At 49.3% G+C, this 27,862-nt stretch overlaps 1 protein-coding gene across 1 annotated transcript; it reads left to right on the top strand.

Annotated features, from left to right (window-relative positions):
• Positions 1 to 27,789, top strand: nos1 (nitric oxide synthase 1 (neuronal)). The gene is made up of 29 exons (XM_062562529.1): positions 1 to 237; positions 3,636 to 4,422; positions 6,122 to 6,218; positions 8,678 to 8,815; positions 10,772 to 10,917; positions 11,000 to 11,162; positions 11,297 to 11,388; positions 13,251 to 13,392; positions 13,500 to 13,639; positions 14,622 to 14,796; positions 15,202 to 15,303; positions 15,871 to 16,065; positions 16,473 to 16,558; positions 17,217 to 17,361; positions 18,146 to 18,250; positions 18,379 to 18,437; positions 18,535 to 18,651; positions 19,402 to 19,576; positions 19,921 to 20,059; positions 20,185 to 20,263; positions 20,418 to 20,611; positions 20,703 to 20,872; positions 21,834 to 22,044; positions 22,824 to 22,911; positions 23,284 to 23,405; positions 23,555 to 23,703; positions 23,956 to 24,150; positions 24,706 to 24,824; positions 26,191 to 27,789. The coding sequence occupies exons 2-29, from the start codon at positions 3,701 to 3,703 to the stop codon at positions 26,204 to 26,206; spliced, it is 4,281 nt and encodes a 1,426-aa protein (XP_062418513.1). The 5' UTR covers positions 1 to 237; positions 3,636 to 3,700; the 3' UTR covers positions 26,207 to 27,789.
• Positions 27,790 to 27,862: the final 73 nt, after the last annotated feature.

Raw genomic sequence — 27,862 nt, 5'->3', positions numbered from 1 at the left:
AAAAGGCACAAAGCGTGCCTCGTCTCCAGAGAGGCTCAGCGCGTCGCTGCGACTTGGACACGGGGGATTTTTTTTCTTCTTTTTCTTCTCCTGCTTCTTCTTCTTCTTGGGTGACGGACTCGTGCAGCCGCTGCTGAGGAGCAAGAGGCAAAGGAGCGCAGGAGTTTTATCCCAAGTTCACTGCAGCAGGTCGTTGTGACAGCGTCCTTGTTCTCAGGGGGGCCGGGGGCGGGGGGGGTGAGTTGACCCTTTTTTTTAATCCACTCTGCGCACCTTACATTGTTTTGGTTTTATGAAGGAAATGATGGTGGATGAGGAGGAAGAAGAGCTGGCCATTTTTTTTTCCTTTTTAAAAATGACGCTCAAAAATTCATCAATAGTGAAAGTTTTGTGGGTTGTTGTTTTTTTTGCCAAGCGTCTGAAGACGTAAATTCACATTCTCCTTGGGTATCATATGCAATAGGGAGATTTTTTTCATCCTCTACGTTGTGCTAATAATAGCACATGATGGTTTTGGAGGTGAACCTGAGAAACCACATCCAAACTGCTCCGTTGAAAGCCAAATCGAGAGATGGTCCAAACGTGAATGCGTGATCCACCTTTTGAAATTATCCGAAAAAAATCTTTAAATTTGGAACCATATTTTAACATTTTTTTTTAAACTTATAGTGATTTACAAATATATTTCACTTAAAGGACAAAACAAACCACGCGACACGGGCTACATTTAATGATGTGTTCATCGAGCAATCGCTTATTTTCTAGTTGACATGTTTTTCTCAAAGCCAACAGCAGCCTGTGCGTCAGACAGTGTGCATTGTGGTGGACACCTGTTAATAAAACAAAATTAAGAGTCATTTTATATCTTTGAGGAATACTTCCATTGCAATTTGACACACACACACAACAATGATATTAGATGGCAGCCTCTCTAATGTGCAGTGTCACGCTTCACGTGCTTTGTGGATCGAGCCGTTTTGACCATCTCCCCTGTCTGTCCATCACTTTGGGGACTTAGTGGACCAACCACCTGTCACACTCGCTCTCTGGTGTATTTTCCGATGCAAAATGCCTGAACCTAAGGAAAATGTTACGGGCTGCAGCGACGGCGCATTAAGCAAGTCGCATAATCGAGGCAGCATTGCACACAAACGAGTGTGGTAATAACAGTCCGTGTTTACTGCTGGTCCAGAACCATGGTGTTAACATTTTTTTTTAAGTGTATAAGCCTAGCCGCCATCATGAGCAGAATGAAAATGAACAAATTAAATTCCAAAAGTAGCTACAAAGTGAGTATAGTTGCCTCCTTCGAAGTTGAAGCAGTCATGCGCATGATTGCATTAAGAAATTATCTTGCATGAAAGTATGGGAATGCTCCCATTATGACGCCCCGGAAGCTTCTTGTCTTTATGGTTCCATATTTCTTCCTCATTTCGTAAGAGACATGAAATACGTTCAGACAAAGTTTTTGTGTTTACAGCATTTGGTGAGCAAATCAATATCCACTTTCTACCAACATTTTCTGACAAATGTATGTTTTGTATTAGTATATTTGCCATCAATAAGGGAACATTTTGTTCTAATGTCTGTGAAAAGCATCGAGAAGCGCATTCAACCGCGTCCCTCTACGTGTTGGTGAAGTTCCGTATTTGTGAGCCTGAAATGTTGATCGGTTTTCTTGGCATCTTTGTCATTTTTCTTTTTTATTAGCAAACCCCAAAGTTGAAGCCACCTACATGCGTGTGCACGTTTCTTGGTTAACTGCTGTTTCGTTATATGACTTCGAGCCCCACCTGTTTGATCGCCAGGCGACCGTAATGACAACAAGTGTTTGTTATAAAGACACATTTATTTGGGAAAAAACACCACGAGAGCATCTATAAAGCTGCAAAACGAGTTTATTCACCTCTTAATTACCAGCAATTCTCATTTGCCTGCTTTTACTAATGGTATTATAATAGAGGGTGTTGCCAGATCGGAAAGAAATACACTTTAATCATATTCAGAGCGCACTTGCATCAATAGTCACATCCGTTATTGGCAATTTCCCACCTTCGTAGGGTGCCACTACAAAGAGCGAGGATTAAAGCGCCGCGCACTTCAGTTATTCCGGAGCCCCCCAGGGAAGTTTTTTTTTTTTTTTTACTTTCTTTTAACGTGTTAAAGATCGCAAAGGCAAGTCGGCGGCCGCTCACCGGGCTCTCTGGGCATTAGGTTTAACATTGCAGAGACGTCACACATCGCCCCCCCCTCCCTCAAATACACACACACACACACACACTGCCCCCACCCCCCCTGAATAATGAAAACGAATCAAACCGATGCCCCCGAGGTTCACGCTGAGGAGGCTGGCGGCATTCAGAGGCGGCGCTGACCTTGGTGCTGAATCCTTCCCTCGCGCACCGGCCGACTGCGCAGCACCAGGCGCGCGGACCAGCTCCCAGCGGGTGTGGCACAGGTGTGGCACGGAGCTGCGAATGAAGAGATGTGACCCAGTGGAGCAATGCAGATCTTTAGAAGAAGGAGAACAAAAAAGAAACAGCTGAATGAATGAATGCTCACCGTGAGGTCATCGATGTCAGCGGTTAAAAAACGTTTATTTTAATCATCTTTTGATATATTCCCATTTCATTTCAGACCTTGACATTTCCTGCTTTCGTAAACTGAAGCTTGATGGAGTGTGCCAAAGCAGTCCCCCCCCCCACCCCCTGCTCAGTTTCATTCATAAATTCCCCCTTTCTTCCTTCATTGTGTTGCCATCACATTTCTCAAAAGTCTGGAAGTGCGTTACTGATTTTTTGTGTGTTTAAAAAAAAAAAACGTAGCCGCTATATTCCAAGGCGATGCCGCCCCCACGCCAGATGCCGCCACTTAAAAAACAACAAGTAACACGCTTGTGCATCAAAGAATGTTAAACGTTTTCTCATAGCGTCTGGCACACTCATTCCTCTTCAGCATGTGCAAAACCAGAGGTGGAATAGATTAAGGTCGCCACAATGCAAAAATACTCTGTTTTGTATTGAGCATTTTGAATTCTTTTTATGTTTACTCTGCCTGATGCTACTAACACATTTCCCCCTGGGGATGTATGTATCCATCCATTTATCTAAAAGTTCACAGCTCAAACTTGCAAAATACGCCAAGTATAAAATATAGCTTTATAACTTCTGCCCAATGGCATTGGGCAACATTAAAACAACATCATGGATGCACGTTGGGTTGTCAAACCTATAGTGTGTTATATTAAACCTGAGCTCATGTTTTTTTTCTATTTAGAATCTTAATCTTCTTCGTCTGTTAAATAAGTTAAAAGAATGTATACTGCCTCTTAAAATTGTGTGCGTAGCTATTGTGATTCTTGCTGTTCCATTTTCCGTATGCCGATATTTGCATTGAGAACAAACAGAGCTTAGTCAACGCTTTGCCAATATTAAGAGTGCAGAGTTTTGAGCAGTTCTGATTAGTTGGAAAATATAATTATTCACAGCGATATTTTCCATCCGTAGCAGTTAATGATCTGTGTAATATGACACTCTGCTTCAATGACTGACGCACCCTCTTTGACTTACGCTAAATCAACACAAATTTCCTCTAAAACTAAAACAATTTCTCTCCCTCCTTCTGTTGCTTTGCAGAAACATCCCTGGGGACACTGATATCCTCACACACACATTCTCAATCGCACACACCTGGAGCCACCATGCAGGAGTCGGAGCCCACGGTGTGCCAGCTGCAGCCCAACATCATCTCGGTGCGCCTTTTCAAGAGGAAGGTCGGCGGTCTGGGCTTCCTGGTGAAGCAGAGGGTCTCCAAGCCGCCCGTCATCGTGTCCGACCTCATCCGCGGCGGCGCGGCCGAGGAGTGCGGCCTGGTGCAGGTGGGCGACATTGTCCTGGCGGTCAACAACAAGCCCCTGGTGGAGCTGTCCTACGAGCGGGCCCTGGAGACGCTGAAGAACGTGTCGCCCGAGAGCCACGCCGTGCTGATCCTGCGCGGCCCCGAGGGCTTCACCACCCACCTGGAGACCACCCTGTCCGCGGACGGCCGCCAACGCACGGTCAGGGTCACGCGTCCCACCATCCCACCTTCCAAGTCCTACGAGCACTGCTCGCCCTTCAGCCCATTCAGCCCCGGGCAGCAGCAGCAGGTCAACAAGGAGCCCCAGCTGAGGGCCATCGAGAACCTGTCCTCCCCGTCCATCACCCAGTCCCTCCTGCAGAAGGCGGGCGTGCAGGCCCAGGACCCGCTGGCCATGAGGGACGGCGGCCGCGGGGGCCTCCTGTGCAACGGCCTGGAGGAGAACAACGAGCTGCTGAGGGAGATCGAACCCGTGCTCCGCCTCATCAAAAACAGCAAGAAGGAGATCAACGGCGAAGGCCAGAGGAACGCGGCGAGAAGAGACGCCGAGATCCAAGTGGCCTGGTAATTTGCGGTGAAAACTCAGTCCGTGTCTTTTCGTGTGTGTGTGTGCACCCTCGTCTAAGTGCAGGTTCAGAGTTTTGAGCCTGTTGTGGAAATAACATCGCAATTTAAGTCAAGGACTCGCCGACAATGTGGTTAGTGGCTCGCACATAAAAATAAAGAAAAAAAAAAGCCTGCACCTGGTCCTCTGATTGAAAGGAAGCGTCCCCCCTCCCCACCCCCACTTTGCTCTGCTCTCCCCGAACTACCTGACCCAGCTGCATTGTATTAGCAGCCCAATATGACTCGGTGTTCAGTGCCAAGTAATTACTGTCACAACATTTCAGATGATATTCTTCAATTAACGGGGCTACTGCATTATTCATGTCTGCATAAACTTCTTTAAGCTTACCGATAATTTTTCAAACGTCAAATACATAACTCTTTCCGGTTTTGAGGTTATTTATCTGCATTTTGGGCCGAGATTGGTTTTGATCACTCCCTGAAAGTGACTCCCACGCATGCGAAGGGCGTTGCAATCCGACATAGTTTGACGCTGCGGCTCCATTACGAATACGACGGGGTAGACAGTGTTCTTCGCTTCATCGGTGTGGATGTCACTTGCACAAAATGATGTGACACAGCAGACCCCAATTAGTAGTCTCTAACACAGAGCTTATCTCACATTCGTTATCAGCTCGCAAAAGAGAGAGGAAAAAGTCCCTCTTGTTTGTGCAAGTCGGCAACAATTCCCTCTGCGATTAGATCGCCTCAAGTTTGTGGCAAGGGGGTCACCGTCTGAGCCAGTATTCCATTCCCCCCGAACGGTCTGCACAGCATACTGTTGATAATGACGTCTCAGATATCTGCTATTATACTCCCCGACCAATCGAAATCAAATTGAGGCCACCGTCTCTTGAGTCAATGTGTGATTCTGGATTTCATGAATGCCTTTTCATATCCATTGAATCTGTGTGCTTGGAAAAGCATGAAAGGTGACCTCTGGCTAGGAGGCATTTTCCTTCATTTGGCGTAAACCTGCAAAATGAAATTCTTGTTTTCGGAGCAGAAGCGGTTTACGTTTCTCCCAATCCAGTGGTGAATGACGCAAGCAACTTCTCTCCCCGATTCGGCGTGACTAAACTCCGCCTCTGAATTCCGGGGATGAATATTGTTCACAAAGAGATTCAGGCTTAAAGTCTAACGCCGATGCGCTTCCCGTGTTTATGCATTTAGTAAAAACCTCCCCCGCCCCCCCCCCCACCTTTCCCTTGAGACTCTCATGATCAACTCAGAGTGAGACCTCTTACCCTGCAGATCACATCGTTGCTCGTTGAGTGGCAGCTGCTGTAAATTAAACCTGCCGTACCCTCGTCGCTCCAGGTGTCTCTTGAGTTCTCTGGGGGGGGGGGGGTCACGCCCACAGCACCAGCAAAGTCGTCCCACTGCACCACGGCAACAGGTGGATGTCCTTCAGAACGCTAGCCCAGCTCCGTGTGCGCCCCACGCAGGCCCAAAAGGAGAGAACAGCAGTGTGGATGTGCGCAGGACAGAAAGTCCATGGTTTATTCATTTGTGAAGATAGTGGAAAGGCCGCTTGTTTACTGTGTGTGTGTGTGGTTTGGTTAGGAAAGAGCTGTTTGGCACCAGATGTGAGCATACACGCACGCACGCACACGCACACACACACACCTGACAGAAACTTGTGTATGACCTCCAGGGACCTTGGCGTGGGAAATGGCACGTCTCCTCAGCTGGCGTCCGATAACAACAGAATGCCGGAGAACATGCCGGTGGAGCTCCACAACGCTGACCAGGTAAAAGGAAACCAACGTTTCAACGATAACAAAGATCATGTGTGTGTGTATGTGTGTGTGCATGCGCCGCTCTCTTGGATCTTAGATCATGCGTTTCACGAGCAGGCCCGCTGAGGGGGAGGGGGAGGGGGGGGGGGGGGGGATCCGCAGCTGTATAATGCATGTGTATTCACGGCTGCTCTTTAGCCTCGTACCATAATCCACGCTATCGGCACTGTTCACGCCTTCAGATACCCAGCACGCACATCTGTGTTGACTCCTTTTGCACATAGTAGTAAAGCCTTTTGCTTAAGATCCCCATCACCTAGGAATTAGATTAGTCCGGATGTCGGAGGGGGTGGGGTGGGGGGGGGGGGGGGGGGCTGGTGCAGCATTAAATCCAGCTTATGCCTTCCACACAGAAGGGTTTGGTCACAGTTCAAAATGTCTGCGAGCGGGATGGCGTCGTGATCTGCACACGTGTTTTTTTCCGCCCACTTGTGACGTTGCCTGAGCGATGGGGACCGGACGGGGGCCAAAAAGACTCCAAGGATGCCCGATGAATGCGTTGCAGCTGCTGATCCGTCCAGTGTGTGTGTGTGTGTGTGTGTCAGACGTGGTAAACGTGTCATCCCTTGTAGTGCGTGCTCAGACTGAGGGGAAAAAAGCGCGTGTTGACTCACGCAGCGAGACGTTCCCCCTGCAGGCGCTTTGCCAGACGCTGACGCCAACTCTGAGGGATCATCGCTAAGTGTTTAATTCGATAGACCGCAGCCGGACACTTGAGAGCGCCGCCGCGTCGTACGAGCGCCTTTCGGTTTGAGCTGCCAATCCTTGAGTCATTAGTTAAATGATTAATAAGCGTGTTGCAAAGGGAGAAGGTGGCAGAGTGTTCTATGACATTCCACCTGCTAGTGGGCTCTGGAGAAGCCACCTTTTTTTTTTTTTTTTGATGATGATGATGATGCGTTGAATGCCAGAATATGCCTCTGTGCCCCCGTTTTTCTTGCGAGCATCGACTTAATCACCACTGAATGAGTCGCCAGATGTCAAACCATAAATGTCCATGAATATTTAATTACTGTCATTTATTTCTATTTCTGAGGCAATAAATCTTGCTGCATTATTTCCCCCTCTACCCTTTGTCTTGGCCTCATTACCGACATTTCCAATCCGAAGTTTTAATTGATCGCTGAAAGAAGAACTTTTGCTGTGCAACTGCATTTGCCAGAAAGTCTTCTGTCATTACACGATGTTATGAAATCATCTTCATCAGATTAGCTTCAATTAGCTCCGTTTCCAGCTCCATGGATGCGCCCTTCTGTAGCATCCACACCTATTTCCTAACGATTCGGCCTGGGGAATGAGGCATGATGGGAGTGTGTGCGTGTGGTCTACGTACGCACTTTCACGCTTACCATTTCATAACGTATCAGTTGAAAACCAAAAAAAAACAGAGTTGATCTTTAACTGTGAAATACTTGAGTTTTTAAAAAAGGCAGGCAGAGAGCTGGAAATGTAATTACAGGAAGCTAACATTAGCTCCATGACTCCATTTTACAAATGCGCCAACTGGTACAGCAGTAATGATGTGAAATGGTAATGATCACGAAGTGTACAGATCAGTGCTGGCGTATTGACTTGATGGTGGATGAATGTTACGTGGGACTGGTTTTTAAATCCTGGCCCCCTGCCGGGGAAGCTGGGAAAGCCAATTAGCATTTAATAGCTCAAGTTGTTCATTTTTCAGGAACAAAAAAAGAAGAAAAAAAAGCTGCTGTTTCATTTCACATGTGTGGAAATAAAGTAAAGTGACATTTAAAGGCTGCGACATTAACTCGTCGCGTCTGATGTTCTTTGCCCGTTGGCCTGAGCGCAGTGACCTCTGACTCTGTCCACGACCTCGCTCATAATGCCGCCGTGTCCACGAGAACTAGGCTCTTTAACCTCGCTGTGTGTGTGTGTGTGTGTGTGTGTGCGTGTGTGTTCCCAAATCCGATTCAATTTCCCCCTCCCCTTCCCAGCGAGGATGGCGATCGCGTCGATTCCGCTCGGGAGACGCTCCGCTGTGCGGTTTAACAGCGCCCCGAGAGACAGTAAAAGGGCGCCCGAGGGGCGCCATTGATTACCGTGTGCCGGTTCCCTGGAACACTTACAGGCCGCTTTTTTTTAGGGGGTTAAAATCGCAAGTCAATCAGAATCCCACTCGGCTTTATTTCAATTCGTTAGCTACGTTATTGGAAAGTCAGTGAGCCACGCGTTTAGTTTCCCATTAACCTGCTGTTAAAAGTTGATTGCCTTTAGGAAGGGGGGAGGGGGGGGGGGAGCAAACACAAGTAGTTTCTGTTCATGCCGCAGACCGAGCCTCTCACTTGTGAAACTCCCTTCAGAGACCCATTTCCCCCCCAATGAAAGGCAGGAAAGGTGTCCCAGAGGCCGCAGTGACCAAGGAAACGTCCTTTATTTATTTGTCTTTCCAGCCGCCGGCTCAGGGCAGGACTTCGCCCACCAAGTCGCTGCAGAACGGCAGCCCCTCCAAATGCCCCCGCTTCATCAAGATCAAGAACTGGGAGACGGGCACCGTCTACAGCGACACCCTCCACCACAGCTCCAGCAAGGTGAGGCTGCAGGGTTTACTTTGTCTAACCTCTTCAGCGTCGCAGTTTTTCAAATGCAACTGGGTCGAGTTGTGGAGGCATCACGAAGAAAAAAAGGCCAGATCGCCATGATGGGTCTCGGTGTCGCTGACGTGACTTCACATAATAACGAACAGGCCAGACGTAAAGTCTCCTGCCAAAGGTCACCGATGTGATTCCCGTGGCTTCAATGGCGTCGGTGATCATCAGTCACCCTCGGTTGCCTGGAGATGTTCAGCATGCAGACTCACCGACGCGTCATTTGCAAGTCAAGTAGCTTGAAGCCCCCCCCCCCCCACCCCCCTCCCCGAGCGGCCGCTCCTCACCGACCGAACGTACACGTCTGATTCGGCTCGGTTCTATTTAACACGTGGGGGGGGGGTTTGGTGGAAAAGCTCGTTTTTTTTTGTAATGAATACCTGCACATCGTACAAATGGTGTGCTGCTTATGACCGGGTCGATTTTCTCGCTCTGTGGACGAAGGCATCGATCCCCGGGAGGGTTCAAACCGAGGCCACGTCGGCGTGCATCGTCACTCCTTTTAACCTTGAGGTGCCTAATAAAACAAAAGCCCCCCCCCCCCCCTCCCCCGACATTATCACGCGAGTATTTTGCATTTTCATGTTGGCAAAATTGGCCTCAATTTCTCCAAAGGACACGACCACTGCGGGGCCTTGTCTGTTGATGGAAGCGCGCCATTACCGGGATGGAACCTCGTGCTCTTCTGGCTCTTCTAAAAAGGCTCATTTACAAACCAAAAGTTTTCCCGGGCGACGCATCGACATTGCTTCTGAAAAACCGCTCTTCGTTAATCTCCCCCCCCCCCCCCCCCCACCCGTTTTTATCATGCAGCCGAGGGCTTCTCTTCCCCACCACCACCACCACCAGCCAAAACACGGCCGCCATTCGTGAGCAGCAAGCGGCCTGCCTCATTACGCCGGTGACTCGTCGGACCAACGGGCGCCGCATCCCAATGAATGGCCCCCTTAATGCCACCTTTTGAGATTCTGGGTTTATAAATCGCAGGCGCTGCCCCGCGTTTGGAGGGTGATCCGTCTTTCGCTAAAAAGGACAGCTGGCTGCCATGAATGCCCAGAGCGGCGTGATGAGCGGACGTGCTGGAGCACGAGAGATTCCTTTTTTATTTATTTTTTGGCGGGGGGGGGTTATTTTTAACGCTCCCCACTCATCCACTTCCCCTCTTTTCACTCTGTTCACCTCTTACTCGACTCCACACGTTCTCCTGTCCCCGCTTTTGTTGTCCTCCCTTGTTGTCAATTGTGCTAACTTCCTCTTTCCTTCGTGAGAATATCCCCCCCCTTTTTTTTCCCCCCACTTCACTCATATAGTCTCGCTCACGATTTTGCTATCCCAGGGAGGTTTACTCTCGGTGCCGGGGTCCGATTGTAGGTGTCACATTTCCTCTCCCCGCCGCGGCGGCTCGTGTCGTCTGCTCCCACTCGAAAAGGCTTTTTTTTTGGGGGGGGGGGGGGGAACCCAAAGCGACAAGCGGCCTCGGCTGTGATCACGTCACGCTTCATCTGTCAGTTTTTGCGTGTTTTGGCGCGGTTTTCCCTCCTCTGCTCTTTCCGTCCCGCTCGTGTACGTCTTTGCACAGCACCGTCCTGATGATGCCTCACAGCTGGAAGAGCAGCCAAAAGCAGAGAGAGTTTTAATTCAAGAGTTTCCGTCTTGGTTCATAAGATTTGGCCAGCGAGTCCGAAATGAATACAGAGGGATCCCTAATGTGATAACTCTGCCTTTGGTAAATGAAGTTCGCCATCACTTTGCGTCCAATCACGACGCAGATGGATGCAGGAAGTGTGTCTCGTGAGTGAAATCCTCAGGCCTGAACTGCTAAGTGTTTCCTCTCCAGGGAAGAACAACACTGTCTATATGTGAGAATGAATCCCCTAAAACCCCTTTTCCTCTTTCCAGCTGCCGATCTGCTCTGAAAACGTGTGCCTCGGCTCCGTGATGATGCCCAACCAGCACGTCCGCAAACCAGACGAGGTCCGGACCAAAGAGGAGCTTCTCCCGCTGGCCACTGACTTCATAGACCAGTACTACACCTCCATCAAAAGGTAAGCGCGCCCTTCTCCGGGCCGTAGGGTTGTTTCCCTTTGTTTGCCCTTGTTGCATCGTGCATCTGTGCCCGGCCTGCAGGTTTGGCTCCAAGGCCCACGTGGACCGGCTGGAGGAGGCCACCAAGGAGATCGAAGCTTCGGGGACCTACCAGCTGAAGGACACCGAGCTGATTTATGGGGCCAAGCACGCCTGGAGGAACGCTGCCCGCTGCGTCGGGAGGATCCAGTGGTCCAAGCTACAGGTAACGTGCATCAACGCCGCATTGGGGCTTTTCCCGCTTTGTGTTTAAACGCATCTCAATTGTTGTGTTCAAAAGGCATCTTTGTACCCAATCCGGGCCGCTGTGGTTTCATTTTTTTCACGTTTGCCTCCCAGGTGTTTGATGCTAGAGACTGCACGACAGCTCACGGAATGTACAACTACATCTGCAACCACATCAAGTACGCCACCAACAAAGGCAACCTGAGGTGAGAACGCGGCAGATCGACACACACGCCGCTATTTTGTTCAAACTCGCTACGCGGCGCCTCCTCCTCCTCCTCCTCCGCCATCTGTCACCGCGTGCATCTCACCGCTCCTCCCCCATCCCCCCCCCTGGATCTCGGACTACCCCGACTTGACCCTCCGCCCCCATCTGCCGGTCTCCTCTCGCTCGAATCTGACGCTCGATCTGCTGCCCCGTCCATCCGTCGGTGTCCTGGCACCGATCGTTGGCCTCTTTGACCACTTGGCGGACCTGGCTAACAAGCGCTCATTTGTCAGACCTGCACTGTGCTGTCTCTCTCTCTCTCTCTCTCTCTCTCTCTCACTCACACAAGTCCTGCCAAGTGTTAATCACATGTGGCACCTCATGTTTACTTCTTGGAGGAAGGGTGGCTCCTGGCTCATGCCGGCTCTCGGGCCCGGCATGTGGCGGGACAACCCGGACACGCGTGTGGATGAGAGTCGGCAGGTCTCTCTCTCTCTCTCTCTCTCTCTCTCTCTGTTTGGCTGGTTTTAACAGGAATAAGAACATGGGACATGAATATAAATATTGCCACATGTTTGGCAAGGCTTTCTGTAATATTTCTGCTTATTCCGAATCCTCTGTTATTATTACAAAACCAGATGTCAGAACCCCAAGTGGGAGATTATCCTGGAAGAAAATTGCCAAAAGGTTTAACTAGATTTCCCTTTTTTTTTCCCCCAAAGTTGAGAAAACCGATATCAATCCAATGCTGTGCATGATTTAACGTTTTATAAAATGTTTTACTTGTGTCTGGGGAAAACGGAATGCAGCGTCGTGTACTTGTTTCAGGCATTTACCGGCGAGGCCTCGCGGGCACGTTTTTTTTTTGTAAACGGCGACAGTGAAACGAGGCGTCGGATCGTAGCGACCGGACGTTGGTGCGGTCAGGACTGTTTACTGCGGTCAGGACTGTTTACTGCAGATGTAGTGGCCCAGATTCACACCAGCTGCCGACCCTCCTCGGGGACTTACAACCAGCTTAGCGGCATTAACACTTTTTTCTTTTTTTTTTTTCTTTTTTCTTTAACCCCGGTCGTGGCTTTTTTAAAACGCCGCTGAGATGTGACTAAAGGTAGAAGCTGAGATGAGTCCCGGCTTAAATTGAAAATGCCTTCGGGGCGGATTGCACATCTGTTGGAGATGCTGCTGATTGATGTACTTCGATATTCTCGCACGGGATCGCACGCTTTGCTGCGCCGTCATTTACTGCTCGAGGGCGGGGACGCCTCGGGTGAAAAGGGTACACATTTGAACTAATAGATGGTTAATTACTTTTATTAAGGCAATTAGGTTTTGTATTACAAGTTTTCTGGAACGTCGTGTTTGAAAATGAAAGCGATCCATTATCTTATTAAACCGGGGATCATTTGCATACATTTGCATACCATGAATCCCAACATTGACGAGAGCAAGGCTCAACATTCTTGCATCATTTTGCGGATATTTTGATTATCACTCTATATGAAAATGTTTTTTTTACGATGGAAACTTTCAGAGAAATCATGCTGTGAAGCAACCTCCGTGAAAAAAACGACTTTAGAATATAGATGTCAATGGAATCACTATTTAATATGTTGCCACCGGTCTGGAAAAGAAATGTTACTGAAGAAGAAATGTTAAAGCTCGAAATCTAAAGTGATCACTGCATGATTGAGTGTTTTCAGATATTTACATGCTTTGGAATGCTAGGATTTTTCTGGGGCACAGTTCTCACATCTCATTCTCTCATTCTCAATCTCAGGTATGAGATTACAAACCAACGGTACTTGTTATTAATATCTCTGCAGTAGACACCATTGAGTTGTTTTCTCTCTCTCGTAGGTCGGCCATCACCATATTTCCACAGAGGACAGATGGCAAGCATGACTTTCGGGTGTGGAACAATCAGCTGATTCGCTATGCTGGCTACAGACAGCCCGATGACCACATCCACGGAGACCCTGCCAACGTCGAATTCACCGAAGTACGCCAGAGGGCCCGCATGCGTTTACGTGTAAAAAAAACAAAAAAAACAATCGTTTTTCACTCAGCTCGCGCCTTTTAAAAAAAAAAAAAACTTTTTGTCACCAGATCTGCATGAAGCTCGGGTGGAAAGCGCCGAAGGGCCGCTTCGATGTCCTGCCCCTCCTGCTGCAAGCCAGCGGGAACGACCCCGAGCTGTTTGAGATCCCCGAAGACCTGGTCCTGGAGGTGCCGATCACGCACCCCAAGTGAGCGATGCCTTCCCTCTTTAAGTGCACAAAAACTAAACGCGCCGAGCCAAGCGACGACAGCCAGGGCCACCCACAAAAAGGAGGAAAAAAAAACATACAGTGTGTGTGTGTGTATATATAGAAAAAAGAAGAAAGCGGCATCCACCCACTCGCACATCTCTGAACAACACTTGAACAATGGGGTACCTTTCAGCCAAGGAGGCTGATTGGGTTATTGTCACATTCCAACTGTGCCGCGTGTTGACAGAAAGCACAGCTAGCCGGGCCTCGTCTGTTGCTATGTCGGCTTCTGTGGTAACCACGGGGCTCGTTAGCCAGCTTCCAAGATCCTCCCTGTCTTCATTTATTTATTTATTCATTCAATTCTGCCGTTTCACTTCTCGTCCGAGACGACTTCCATCTCACTTTGGCGGGTAGCGAAGAAAGCCTGCGACGCCCTTGAGATGTTAAGCATTAAGCTGCTGGCTCTAATACCCATAATAGCGCTAAAGAATCGGAGTATGACGGCTCCACCAGTGTCCGATGCGCACACACACACATCCGAGCTTTTCAGAATCCCTCGACTCACTGATCCCCCCCCCCCCCTCTCCTACTCCCCGAAAAAGCAAAATTGGCTTCTCTTGCTCTGGACCCTGCTTCGACTGGTCCTCAGCTCTGGGAGCAGCTTGGCACAGGCCTCGACCACCAACAGCGTCTCATCATTTCGACATTAGACCCTTCGCTGAAAATAACACACTGAAAGCAATGTTATGAACCCTGGTAGAAGGAGGGGGGAGAAGGGGGGGGGGGATGTCTGCTCCGTCCAGCTCTGAAACACCATCAAAAGTGTGTTAATGTTGTTCTTGGCTGCAGTTTGGATCTCGGGAATTACTATTTGCGCTCCAAACGGAAGCCGCGCGTTGTTGTGGTTAATGGTTGTGCAAATTGCAAATGTTGGAAACCCCCCCCCCCCCCCCCCACCCCCTTTCACTCCGCCCAGGTACGAGTGGTTCAAGGACCTGGACCTGAAGTGGTACGGTCTGCCGGCGGTCTCCAACATGCTGCTGGAGATCGGCGGTCTGGAGTTCACTTGCTGCCCGTTCAGCGGCTGGTACATGGGCACAGAGATCGGCGTGAGGGACTTCTGCGACAGCTCCCGCTACAACATGCTGGAGGTAGCAATCACAATGCTGCTCTTCTTCTGACTGTGCCCACTGACAAAAAAAGAAGAAGCCTTGATTAACAGCACTTACGGCCCCCGTGTGGTTCGCAACAAACGCTGATAAACATGAATTATGCATTGTTGGTTTGATTAATATGCCAAAGATGTACCCATTATCTAGTCAGTTCATTTGTGCAATCGCATACTTTGTAGTTGGATTATTAAGAGCATTCCCAGCTCCTTAACTCCCAAAATCGGAGGCACAAAACGAGATCTAACTTGGTTGATTCCAAAGAGTGATCACCGTACACAAAGATGGCAGACTTATTAAGACTGTGCAGAAAACTATTCTATGTCACAGAGACGTTCCAATGCAGTACTGTCGTGATCGTCTTTCTGTATATATATCGCATCGTAGGAAGTTGCCAACAGGATGGCGTTGGACACCAGGAAGACTTCGTCCCTTTGGAAGGACCAGGCTCTGGTGGAGATCAACATTGCTGTTCTCTACAGTTTCCAGGTAGGAGCCAACTTCCGCGTGGCCGCATTTAAAAGGAAGGATCGTGATCTCAAACGCATCACAAAATCGTTACTACAGTAATGGAACAACTCCTCTCGACTTTGATTCCGTCACAACGTTTTATACAACGTTACCCGACTGCAAATTTCTCCCATGTGTGATCAAAGACTTTTGCAAATACCACAGCCTCAAGACGAAGGGACAGAAATGCATTTGATGTCTGCAGATAAAAGGCATGAAAGTGTTTGGCCGAAAAAAAAGGGCGTCCACCTGATGTCGCGCTGTGACACGTCCGTCGATAACCCATTTAAAATGTGGCGTGTTATTGGATTCGGAAACAACGTCATCAATCTGGAACCTTCCGTCTCATAACCACGTTGTAGCTCTCCCACAGGGGCCTCGGGACACAACGTCACCCATCGCACTCCTCAGTCCATTTTGGATAGTCGATAGGTTCCAAACCCTCCTAATTGATGCCGAAATAGCACTAATTATATTAGTCTCTAGCGCCTAGTAGGGAGTCGGGAGCTGCGTCCATTGTAAGCATTCTGGTTCCTCCATCTCCAGACGTGCAAAGTGACCATCGTAGACCACCACTCGGCCACGGAGTCCTTCATGAAGCACATGGAGAACGAGTACCGGGTGCGAGGTGGCTGTCCCGGGGACTGGGTGTGGATCGTGCCGCCCATGTCGGGAAGCATCACGCCGGTTTTCCACCAGGAAATGCTCAACTACCGCCTCACCCCGTCCTTTGAGTACCAGGTAAGAGGCGGCGATACAGCGAGTTTGAGCCTTCGCCTTTATTGGCCTCTGGTTGAGTTTGCTGTGAAACAGTAAGTGATGACACTATATGCCCACACGCATTAACTTAAATAGTCTGGAACGCAATTTCAGTGGGCGCCCGCACATTCACTTTATGTTTACAACAGACCGGTTATAATAAGGAAGGCATTAAAGTAAATTAAAAAAGTTGGAACTCATTATCTGCTGGTACAGCACGTCGGAGGGAAAAAGTTTGTACAGCAAATGGTGGCTTGCGGCTTCTTTTCGTAGCGAGCCGCTGCGCAGACGCACCGATTCGCAGATGACGTCTCGCTATTTGGAACAGATATTTAAGCCAAATAAAGGCGACCTCCTGAGCTTGATTTTTCTTGTCCCATATGCAAAAGTCTGATCCCTGGAATACCCACGTGTGGAAAGGACTCAATGGAACGCCCACTAAGAAGAGAGCCATCGGATTCAAGAAGCTCGCCAAGTGAGTCAGGCGGCACGCTTTTGTTGTATTTGGGATTTTGCCTTTCTTCTCCTCCTCCTCCTCCACCTGCGTTGATCGAGTCAAGGTTGCATTGCACTCTTAAATGTCAAAGATAATTCACCGTGGGATGTGTGCATAATGATCCAAAAGGTTGACGAGTAATCACTTTCCAAAGACAAAAGTTAGACAGACGCGAGAGGAGGCTGTTGTACTGAGATTTGTTCAATCAACCCCCTCAGGGTGTAATCAAAGCCGCGTCAGTGTGCGTGCACACTGCCGTTATTATAATTGCCTCGAGGGATGTGACGTGCTAGGTAAACAATTGCCACCCATCCCCTGCCTCGACGCCAACCAGCTGGAGGGAACCACACAACCCTCCCTGGGTGACTATTCCCAAAATTTCTAAAAAACTGAAATGAGAGAAGCCGCTTTTCAAGTTCCCTTGTGAATTGTTAAAAGGTTGGAAGGTGTTTGGCAATTCAAATTGGGACTCTCCTTTATGATATATCGACCAAGAAAGAAATTAGAAACCTAGAATCATAATGTTGCAAACTGTGCCCCCAAATCAATAGTCTTTGGGTTCAACAATTTGTCCGTGTGTGTTTTCTAAAACATTTCATTCTCAACGTATCTCTTTTGTTTTTTTCCGCCTCTGCAGGGCTGTGAAGTTTTCGGCCAAGCTCATGGGCCAGGCCATGGCCAAACGGGTGAAGGCCACCATACTGTTTGCCACGGAGACGGGCAAATCGCAAGATTATGCCAAAACTCTCTGTGAAATCTTCCAGCACGCGTTTGACGCGAAGGTACCCTTGCTCCCGCCTTGCATCATCTCACATGAAAGCCGGACACTGCGCTCGAGAAAAAGGGAGGAATTGAAAAGGCGTCATCGTTCTCATGACAGCAGCCCCCACTCCTCCACCCCCACCCCCCCCCTCCACCTCTTGCTCTGCGACGGGCCGATGCCAACTGAGTTCAGGCGGCGAGAGGCCAGAGGAAGAGAGTGTGGCTTTTGTCACATTTTTCATCTTCTCTCATGCAGGACGCGGCGCAGTAGTTCAGGACGAGATCCTGACCCCCCCCCCCCCCCCCCCCGCCCCTCCTCCTCCCTCCCCTGGCTGTGCTAATCTGTTTAGAGAACCAAAAAAGGAGACAAAACGCGCTTGCCTTCAATCATCCACTCCCCCCCCCCTGGGGTCATATCTCATGTTTCCTGTTTCCCCAGCGTGATCAATCACAGAAGAAGAGATCGGTGTGTGTGTGTGTGTGTGTGTGTGTGTGTGTGTGTGTGTCACCAAGAGCGGGTGTCTGTAGACGGATCGCGGGGCAGATGCGAGTGCCTGGGGGGGTGGGGGTAAAGCTTGTTTCCTCTTCACGCCTCTGGCCCTGTGTGTGTCTGTGTGCACACCAACGCAATCACGGATGCACGCCGTGCAGCATGTTGTCATCTCGTTAGTGGCGAGGACAGAGTGGCCATTACAACCGCTTCCTCCACCCGACCCCCCCCCCCCCCCCCCACACGGTTTACACGCCCGGGTCGTCCCAAAAGTGAGCGGAAGCAGAAACTCTTCTTTCTTTATTTCTCTGCAGGTCATATCGATGGATGATTACGACGTGGTGGACCTGGAGCACGAGACGCTGGTGCTGATGGTGACCAGCACGTTCGGCAACGGCGATCCACCGGAGAATGGCGAGGTATGTTGGCAAACGAACCCCCTGTGGTTGACCACGCTGTTCCATCGCGGGTGGTGGTGGGGGGGGGGGGGGGGGGGGGGGGGCGCGCGTCACTGACTGACCGGCTGACTTTGTTCTGACCGCCGCAGAAATTTGGAGCCGCGCTGATGGAGATGCGCCACCCGACGTCCAACACGGAAGACAGGAAGTGAGTTCACCTGCGGCGAGTGATGCCCCCCCCCCCGCCCCTGATGCCATGCGCATGCGCGTCTCGTCATCCCCTCTGCTTTTGCCCTCCCGCTCAGGAGCTACAAGGTCCGTTTCAACAGCGTGTCCTCCTACTCCGACACTCGCAAGTCCTCCAGCGACGAGCCAGAGGTCAAGGTCAACTTTGAGAGCACCGGGCCGCTCGCTAATGTCAGGTAAACCCAAGGAATCCAGAGAGACGTGCCGTACGTCTCTGATTACATTTGTCTGATTAATTCAATGCTACATAATAATACAAAAAGGAGCTGAATCAGATCCAATGCAGGTGATGTCAATAACATTTAGGTTTTTCTTAGTTTTTGAAAAGCTGCTGATATGATGGTAAAGCATTCATTTTGGAAGTAACATACTTTTGTGGATAAATTAATCTAATTTGTCACTTTTGGTATCACAAAGAAGAATAAAGTCACCACTGATTAAGTCTGCAGGACATAAATGTAATGTTTCATCTCAAATGCAAATGCATGTTTTTGCCTCAACATTTTGCTGATAAATTCTTACTATACATAATTACCAGAATATTCTGTTGTCACCTCGCTAGCCACAGCACTGACATTGACCTTGTAAATCCGTTTTGGGATCACACATCTTATTGCAGTGGAGAGTTTGCTGACCCGTTAAGGAAGAAGGGGCCTCAAAAACTCAAAAACACAAAACTGAAGTGAGTTGAGCGCTTCACAGCGAAACCCGCGGAATGAAAGTTCCCTCCCCAAAATCGATTTTCGATGCTTTTTGAGGGGGGGAAGAAGGGGCACAAGGCTAAGGTGGACTCGGTGGCGGGGCTTTGGCGAATGATCGCTTGTCTCTTTCTGCGTTGTCGCCGTTAACTGCGCCTCTCACTGTCTTTGTGTGTGTTTGTGTGTGTGTGTGTGTGTGCGTGTGTTTATTTTACTTTATTTCTTTAGGTTTTCAGTGTTTGGCCTCGGCTCCAGGGCCTACCCACACTTCTGCGCCTTTGCCCACGCTGTGGACACGCTGTTTGAAGAGCTCGGGGGGGAGCGCATCCTACGCATGGGGGAAGGAGATGAGCTGTGTGGCCAGGAGGAGTCATTCAGAACCTGGGCCAAGAAGGTTTTTAAGGTCTGTTTCCTGGGCTCAGGCCCTTTTTGGGTTTCTTTGAGTGGGAACGCACCGTTTTCTTTAAGATTTTTCAAAGCCGCACAATTATAAATTCAGAGAACATGTGTTGCCTCCTCGCGGCCCTTAAACGTTGCTTTGCTTAGTGCTGATAGGGACAGCACTGCAAACGTGCTGACCGAGCAAACCGTCCTTACAACAGGGCGGGCAGCGTTGCTTGTCAAAGGTTTCTGTGCAACCAGAATGATGTGAATTAACCCAGAAGGGCCTCTCGTCGCTCGAGAGCCCTTTGCGGGGGCCCCTCCCTGGTTTTGAGCGGCTGTGTTCTTTCCCGTTTGCGCGTCCAGGCCGCCTGCGACGTGTTCTGCGTCGGCGACGACGTGAACATCGAGAAGGCCAACGACTCCTTGATCAGCAACGACCGCAGCTGGAAGAAGAGCAAGTTCCGCATGACGTACACGGTGGAGGCCCCGGCCCTCATAGAAGGTACAGCCGTGGTCTTAAAGAGGGTCTTCAAGTGGTCTCAAACATGGCTAGACATGTTGTTAAGGATACATGGATTGCCTTGAAACAGTCACTAAGTGAATCATGTTTTGTCTGTCTGCCAATAGCGTTCAACTGCGTTCACAAGAAGAAGGTCTACGGAGCGACCATGCTAGAATCTCAAAACCTGCAGAGTCCCAAATCCAAGTGAGTATCAAAGGCACATGAAACATAATCCGTTACATCTTGGTCTGTTTTGGGAAACCTGTGAAATGTTGCCGTGTGAACTAGATGGAACAGATTGTGCGGCGACGTTCCCTAAAGCTCCTCTGATCTCTCTCTCTCTCTCTCTCTCTCACAGTCGCTCCACCATATTTGTGCGCCTGCACACAAACAACCACGAGAGGTTGACCTACCAGCCCGGCGACCATCTGGGCATCTTCCCCGGCAACCACGAGGACCTCGTGACGGCTCTCCTGGATAAACTGGAGGACGCCCCGCCGGTCAATCAAATCGTGAAAGTGGAGTTCCTGGAGGAGAGGAACACTGCCCTGGGTGGGTGATGCCGCTGCACAAGGGGCGTGTCGGACTTGAGGGAAACCGGGGCGGGGGGGAAATGTGGCTCTAACGGCCTTCCTTTCTGCAGGTGTGATCAGCAACTGGACACACGAGACCCGCATCCCTCCCTGCACCATCTACCAGGCCTTCCAATACTTCTTGGACATCACCACCCCACCGACCCCCGTGTTGCTGCAGCAGTTTGCCGCCCTGGCGACCAACGACAAGCAGAAAAAGAAACTGGAGATCCTCAGTAAGGTAAATTCGCTTCGACTCTGGCGAACGCTGACCTTTTGGAATTATCGAGCCGTCGCACACTGGGCGCCTGGTTCGGTTTGTGACGCGCGACGCGTAGGCCCGTATCCAGGAATACGCTCTCCTCTTTTCTGCGTTGGCCACTCGCGAGGGCAAATGCATGCAGCTATTGAACGCTGTTGAAAAGCATCGTTCCGTTAAAACGCCGCCATTCCAAAACCGACACATTCGTCATGTTTGCCGTCAAATACGGGGAGCTTGGCTTTCTGTGCCTGAGAGCCCATTTGATTTACTCCTGCGCTGAAATATGTACAGCAGGAGCGAGCTGGCGCCAAATTAAAGCCGCCGATCGCTCTAGCCCTGAGTCGCCGCCCTCCCCCCCCCTCCACCCTCCCACAATTCACTCTCCATTTTTGTCAATGTGTGGAGAAAAAAAAGGCTGTCTGAGGCCAAGCAGTGACTCATATGCTCATACATGGAATTATTGCCACTAAGGCAGGAGGAGGAGATGGAAGGCTTCTGAATTCAGATTCGGCACCGCAGGTCGTGTTCTATATTATTTATACATGAGTGTTTTTTCTTATGCTCGTTAGGAGCGAATAGTTGATGTGTAATTGGTTATTAGCGGTAAACAAAATTTAAAAAATGCCCCGCGGGCCCCTGTCCGTGCACCGAGGTCGGAGAGCCCCAGGCCCCAAAGTGCGTTTGCTGTTGGGATTCTGGTAGTGGTACATTCAGGGCTTCACACAGGGCTCCAGGCTCGGCGTCGAACGCCCCTAAGTAAGCACCGGGTGGCTGGTTAGCACCTTGAGAAACAAAGGAAGTTCTAAAACCACTACGTCCAAATGCCAGCGGGCGTAGTCGAGGGAGCACGGCGGCCTCCAAGCAGACTGTCTGATCTGAAATCCAATAAACATCCACCCGTGCAGTGACCCCATCGCCTCTCTCTCTCTCTCTCTCGCAGGGCTTGCAGGAGTACGAGGAGTGGAAGTGGTACAACAACCCGACGCTGGTGGAGGTGCTGGAGGAGTTCCCCTCCATCCAGATGCCCTCCACCCTGCTGCTCACCCAGCTGCCCCTGCTGCAGCCCCGCTACTACTCCATCAGCTCCTCCCCGGACCTGCACCCGGGGGAGATCCACCTCACCGTCGCTGTGGTCTCCTACCGGGCCAGAGGTAACGCACCTGTCTGGGAAAAGTGTTAAGAGTCCCTCCCCGGGGGATCGTAGCCGAAGGATGTGAGGATGAACTTTTTGGACTCCTGTTACGCTTTTGAGGCGCTGAAATTCTCACTGCGACATGTATCCGGAAAAACAAACTCCCACCCAAGGGGTTTCCAGTGAACTGCGTCCAGGCAGTAAGCAGTTACTCAGAGAAGAACCCTTTGAGTGCAAACGCCGTACAAACAACCTTTTTGCGAGTGTTCAAAGGAATGCGCTGCGGCTCTTCCGAGGTTGCTGCAGAGACGCGAGGAGGCCAATGACTCAGCCTCTGTGAGAACGGGGACCAGAACACCGCTGTAATCACAGGGTGGATTTAGAAACCCCTCAGGGAGACTCCGCGTCTGCGCGGAATCATTCTTACGCGATGACGTGCGCGCAAAACGCAAAATTCGTGGATTCACGGGAGGGGCCGATGCATCGCGTATCACAAGGCTCCCTTAAATACTTTAAGAATTTAGCATCTAAACGCTCAGCCCGCCAAGGAGGTCGGTTCACATCAGTAGTTTGTATTTTCACTTGTGCAAACATTACCATGATTGTAAAGGCAAATGTTGAATTACTGTAATTTCCCTTTGGAAGTACAGGTGTGGGGGTGAGAGAGAGAGAGAGTGATTCATCACTTGGAAATGGTGTTTTTTTTTCTGTGTTTTAGTTTGGGCCTTTTAAGGAGAGTGGGAGGCTAAGAGGGAGAAGAAAAAAACGGCCCACTTTGTAATAATCTTCCCTTTTCAGGTGGAGAGGGACCCATCCACCATGGAGTGTGTTCGTCGTGGCTCAACCGCATAGAGAAGGGAGAGATAGTGCCGTGTTTTGTCCGAGGGTAAATATCACAACGTTTAACTGCCTTCCACCACTCCTGTATGCACGTTAAATACCAAGGTGTGTGTGTGTGTGTGTGTTCACATGATTGCTGAGACTGTGGTGCACAAGTATTGATTGTGTTGATTGTGTTTTGCTGCCTGTTTCTTTCTTTCAATTCAGCAAATATCTGCTCCATTTTTTTTGTCATGCAACAAAAAAGTTAGGTTAGTCAGGTGCAGGCTCTGTTGTTCTATCTTGTACATTTAAAAGAGTGTTAAAAATCTCTTCATGGCCGAGAAAGCAAAAAAAAGAATACTTCCAAGATGGCAAAGACCCGTCTTTAGGTTAAAATGACTCTGATCATTTTGGTTTTTTTGTCTATTGGTTTTAGTGCACAATCGTTCCACCTGCCCAAAGACAACCAGGCGCCTTGCATCCTGGTGGGCCCGGGAACCGGCATCGCCCCCTTCAGAAGCTTCTGGCAGCAGAGGCTGTACGACCTCGAACACAACGGTCGGTTGGTCATCTTCTCTCCCCTCACACATTTGCGTTGGTGCTTTGACGTGGGTTCCCACGGCCGAACACGAGCCTGCAGAGAGGGAACGAATCATGAGTATGCCGCAGATGCAACAGATGCAACAAGCGCCTGTCGCCTTTTTCAGGAATCCTGTCGTGCCCCATGGTCCTGGTGTTCGGTTGCAGGCAGTCCGAGGTGGACCACATCTACAAGGAGGAGACCGTCCAGGCCAAGAACAAAGAGGTGTTCAAGGAGCTCTACACGGCCTATTCCAGAGAACCCGACAAACCAAAGGTGAAACAAAGCCCCGTGGTGGAGAAATGAGTTTTTCTGTTGCGGTTCTTAAGAAAAATTGAAACGTACAGGGTATAAGAGAATAATTGAACGCATCCAACAGTCTCTCGGCTTGCAGCTTGCAAACTTCACTTTGTTCCCTCAGTGGTCCCCTGGCTGGGCTTTTTTTTTTTTTTTTTTCTTTTCTTCTCCCACTTGACTCCTCCGTGCGCACTCACCATTCCTCCTCCTCCTCCTCCGCCCGCCTGTCAGAAATATGTGCAGGACGTACTGCGCGAGCAGCTGTCGGAGATGGTGTACCACTGCCTGAGGGAGGAGGGGGGCCACATCTACGTGTGCGGGGACGTGACGATGGCCGGCGACGTGCTCAAGACCGTCCAGCAGATCATCAAGCAGCAGGCCAACATGACGCTGGAGGACGCCGGCTTCTTCATCAGCAAGCTGCGGGTAAGCGAGGGGCGCCCTGTCAGGGCGGGGGGGGGGGGGTCAGAAGTTTGAATCCTGCACAAGCTTTGAAAAAAGAATATATATATATATAGTGAACATGAGGGGCTGTCCACCGTGAACAGAGGTGCCCTTGAGCAACGCGCAGCTGAACAGGCTGCGAGGTTCTGCAAAAAAAAAAACAGAAGGCGCGTTGAGTCACTGTTTCCTGTGGAAAAACAAGGTTAAAAAACACCCTCACTGGCTTATTCTCAATTGTCAACTCAAGGGTAAAAAGGCTATAAAAAGGAGAAGGACACGTGTCACCAACGCCAAGTATTAACACACTTATCCGCGCCGCATGCAAATGGGCTGAAGAGCTGCTTTTCAGTTCTGTTCAGTGAATCCGTCCAGTGCAGCGGCTGCAGGCGCGTGAAACGCAGTCTGTGCGCCTCTGTTTCGCCCCCCCCCCCCCCCCCCCGAGGAGCGGCGTTCGTTTCTCTTTGCCGTCCACTGTTAACATGATGACGCGTCGCGCCTCTCTCTCTCTCTCTCTCACCACGCCGCCCCGTATCCCAGGATGAGAACCGCTACCACGAGGACATCTTTGGGGTCACCCTGCGCACCTACGAGGTCACCAACCGGCTCCGTTCGGAGTCCATCGCCTACATCGAGGAGAGCAAGAAGGATTCGGACGAGTGAGTGGCTTCTTTTGGTTTCCAGGTTGATTTGTGTTGATGTGCAATAAACGTACTAGATTGGCGGTTCTCCGTGTAAAATATTCCGCCGTTGCATTAAAAAGCAGATTAAGTGCAAATATAACTAGTTTTTTTACCTACCTTGGCTTTTTTTTTTACATTTTCTAGTAACCATCCCATTTTGACACTCCTTGTTGTGGAATGTTTAGGGGGTCTTGAGAGCAGATGGACATTTATCCTGAGTCATAAACATCAGCATGAATTTCTAATTCTCCCCTCATTTTCCCCTGTATTTACTGCCGTGACTTATGGGTAATGTCATCATTTTATGGGAAGGTGGTGCTAGATGTGTAGAACTCCTGAGTCACTGGAATGAATAGGAAGAGCATAAAGTTTGGCCGTGCCACACTTAGTTTTGCATTCAAACCATAATATAGTTCTGGATTATGTGGATTGGGAGGGGGGGGGCTTTTTGAAACCTTGATATCACATACGCCATCATATGAATCTATTGTAGTTATAATAATATAAAAATGTACCAATACATTCATTTAAATGGGGTTGTTTATTGAATGACAGTATAATAAAACATTAAAGCCTATGAATTGGTTCTAGTGGAAACCAAAAATACAAATATAAGAACCTGGAATAAAGTCTCCTTTTTAAATAATGAAATTGCACATCATTTGAATGAAAGCCGCATTCATTCATTCATACGTAATAAATGTTCCTCGTTGCTCCATTTGTGTCAGAGTGGATTTCATGAGGCACGGTAACGTCTAGTCTGTACTCGCAAAACACACGAAAAAACCCGGGATTATTCACTCGACTCGTCTGCAACGGCGCCGAACCGCGTGGGATGCTCGAGCGCCGCGATGTGTTTTCTTACTTCTTCACCTTTTCCAGCTCATATTTCAGGGTGAGGACAGAGCCCGTTTTGATTAGAACCAGTCAGGGAACAAGTAACTCTGATCCCCACCCCCCCCCCCACCCAAAACAGAGAGCGTAACCATAGCAACCCGTGGAGAAGGGCCTTTTTTTGAAGCTAAACCGGATCAGAGCGAAACGCAGTGAGTGGGCCCCGTTCCATTTCTGTGTTTGTTTTCCCGTCGTCGATTTTTGTGCACAAATTCAAGATCGGCCCCTTCATGTGGGCCCCCCCACGCGTCCACTGTGGCTCATTAAGCACCAACATAATGCACCGCAGACAGAGGGCTCCTGTGCGGATTGTCACTTGAATTTCACATTTGGCCGTCAAAGGGCCCCTCCCGCCCCCCCCCCCCCCGCGTTGGCTGGATGAGTAACGGCTGTAACGTCTCCGTTTCCATGTCTCTGTGTCTTCTCTCTCTCTCTCTCTCTTTCTCAGGGTCTTCTGCTCGTAAGGTTCTGCCAATCGGCTTTCTGACATCGACCAGTCTGGAGGACACAGCGACGCTGGTTTAAAAGAAATACTGTGCCAATTTTTTTACTGTACCTTTTTTTTTTTTTTTTTTTTTTATACAACTTTATTGTTTCTGTTTTGGCTCCGCGATTTTTGTCTGTAGCAAGTTGGAAATGTTGTGTTCTCTCGTTGATGATACTTCCGACGAGTTTAAATTGATCATTTTTGATTCATAATGTGTGCACCCAGTGTAATGACCTGCCTCATTGTGACTGCATGACCAAGACGAGAATATACTCACAAAAATATAATATACTCTGTGTTATTGTTACAGTGAAAAAAAGGCTTTCATTGAGGTTTTGTATCAACGAGGGAAAGTGTGACAAACTGAATTCTGAATACCATTTATGTTGCAGGAAAGAATCACGGCTGGTCCAACGTGTTTGGGCTGTGTTTTTTTGTTTAACTTTTTATAATCAAAGGTTGAAGTTTCTGGGGAGTTAAAGTAAAAAAAAAAAAGAAGATAAAAAGCACAGATAATCGAGAGATGTACAGGCATGCAAAAAGAACACCTGAAGGAGGGAGTTTTCTGCACGCAAATTTGCCCTCATGACAGGTCACCCTGACTTATGAAAACAGCGACTGTGTCACAGCCCGCTTTGTGTGTGTGTGCGTGTGTGTGTGCGTGTGTCCACCCACATCCACAGAGATCACGTGATCTAAATGAACCAAGAGTGAAGACAAACATAACTTTAAACTTGTTCAGTGCTCGATTTAAATGTCGGAAGGAAATGTGTCGAAGAGTCATTGCTAAAAGTGGGAAATGCAACAGAATTATTCTACCAACGTACTAAATATTAACATTTTTACATCTTGTTTTAAGCCGTACAAAAACCAAAGTGCGAAAAAGTGAATATCCTATATTTATATTTTTAAATGAGTGCGCTTCAGAGGTGAGTATTGAGCAAAGCTAACTCTTTCCCCCGTTTCCAGTCACTGTGCTAAGCTAAGCTAGGACTTCTGTCTCCGGCGTCACATTTATAACCACACACATGCACGATTTTCCCATCCTGTTCTGTCAAAAATATTCCTTTCTAAAATTGCATATCTCTGCTGCAAAACACTAAGCGATGCAAGATAAAAAAAATTAAAAAAAACCATGCATATAGATCTCTATCTCCTCGGGCGCCTTGTGCGGCTCAGATCGTATCTGACGGCTTCTGAGCTTTGACAATTTGCATTAACGCCTCCGCCTCTGCACGTGCACGTGCATTCTCTCGTGGGTCTCTCTCTCTCTATCTCTCTCTCTCTCTGCATGATTGTGCGCAACCCCGCGGCTCACGCGCCGCCCTCTCACTGTGACCCGACACCTGCTCAGTAGCATCAGCGTGTGTGTGTGTGTGTGTGTGTGCGCGTGCGCTCAGGTGTATGTTTCTCTAGGTGCGCGCGCTCTGCTCGTCGCGCGTTACCCTTTTGTCCCACTGGTCGGATTTTAAAATAAGCATGAATTAGTCGCTGTGTGAGTCAGGCCTGAAAATGTGCTCTTGCAGATGGTGTTTTGGTAACGGGGGGGGGGGGGGGGGACTGCCCACGTGGCGTTTTTTAGCTTTTGTTCTCTGCAGTTAGATCGTGTGATGAATGAGTTTTTTTAGTTTTT

This window comes from Pungitius pungitius, chromosome 5 (assembly GCF_949316345.1).
Source record: "Pungitius pungitius chromosome 5, fPunPun2.1, whole genome shotgun sequence".
Taxonomy (NCBI): domain Eukaryota; kingdom Metazoa; phylum Chordata; class Actinopteri; order Perciformes; family Gasterosteidae; genus Pungitius; species Pungitius pungitius.
The sequence above is the reverse complement of the archived record's forward strand: the minus strand, read 5'-3'. Positions and strand labels throughout refer to the sequence as shown.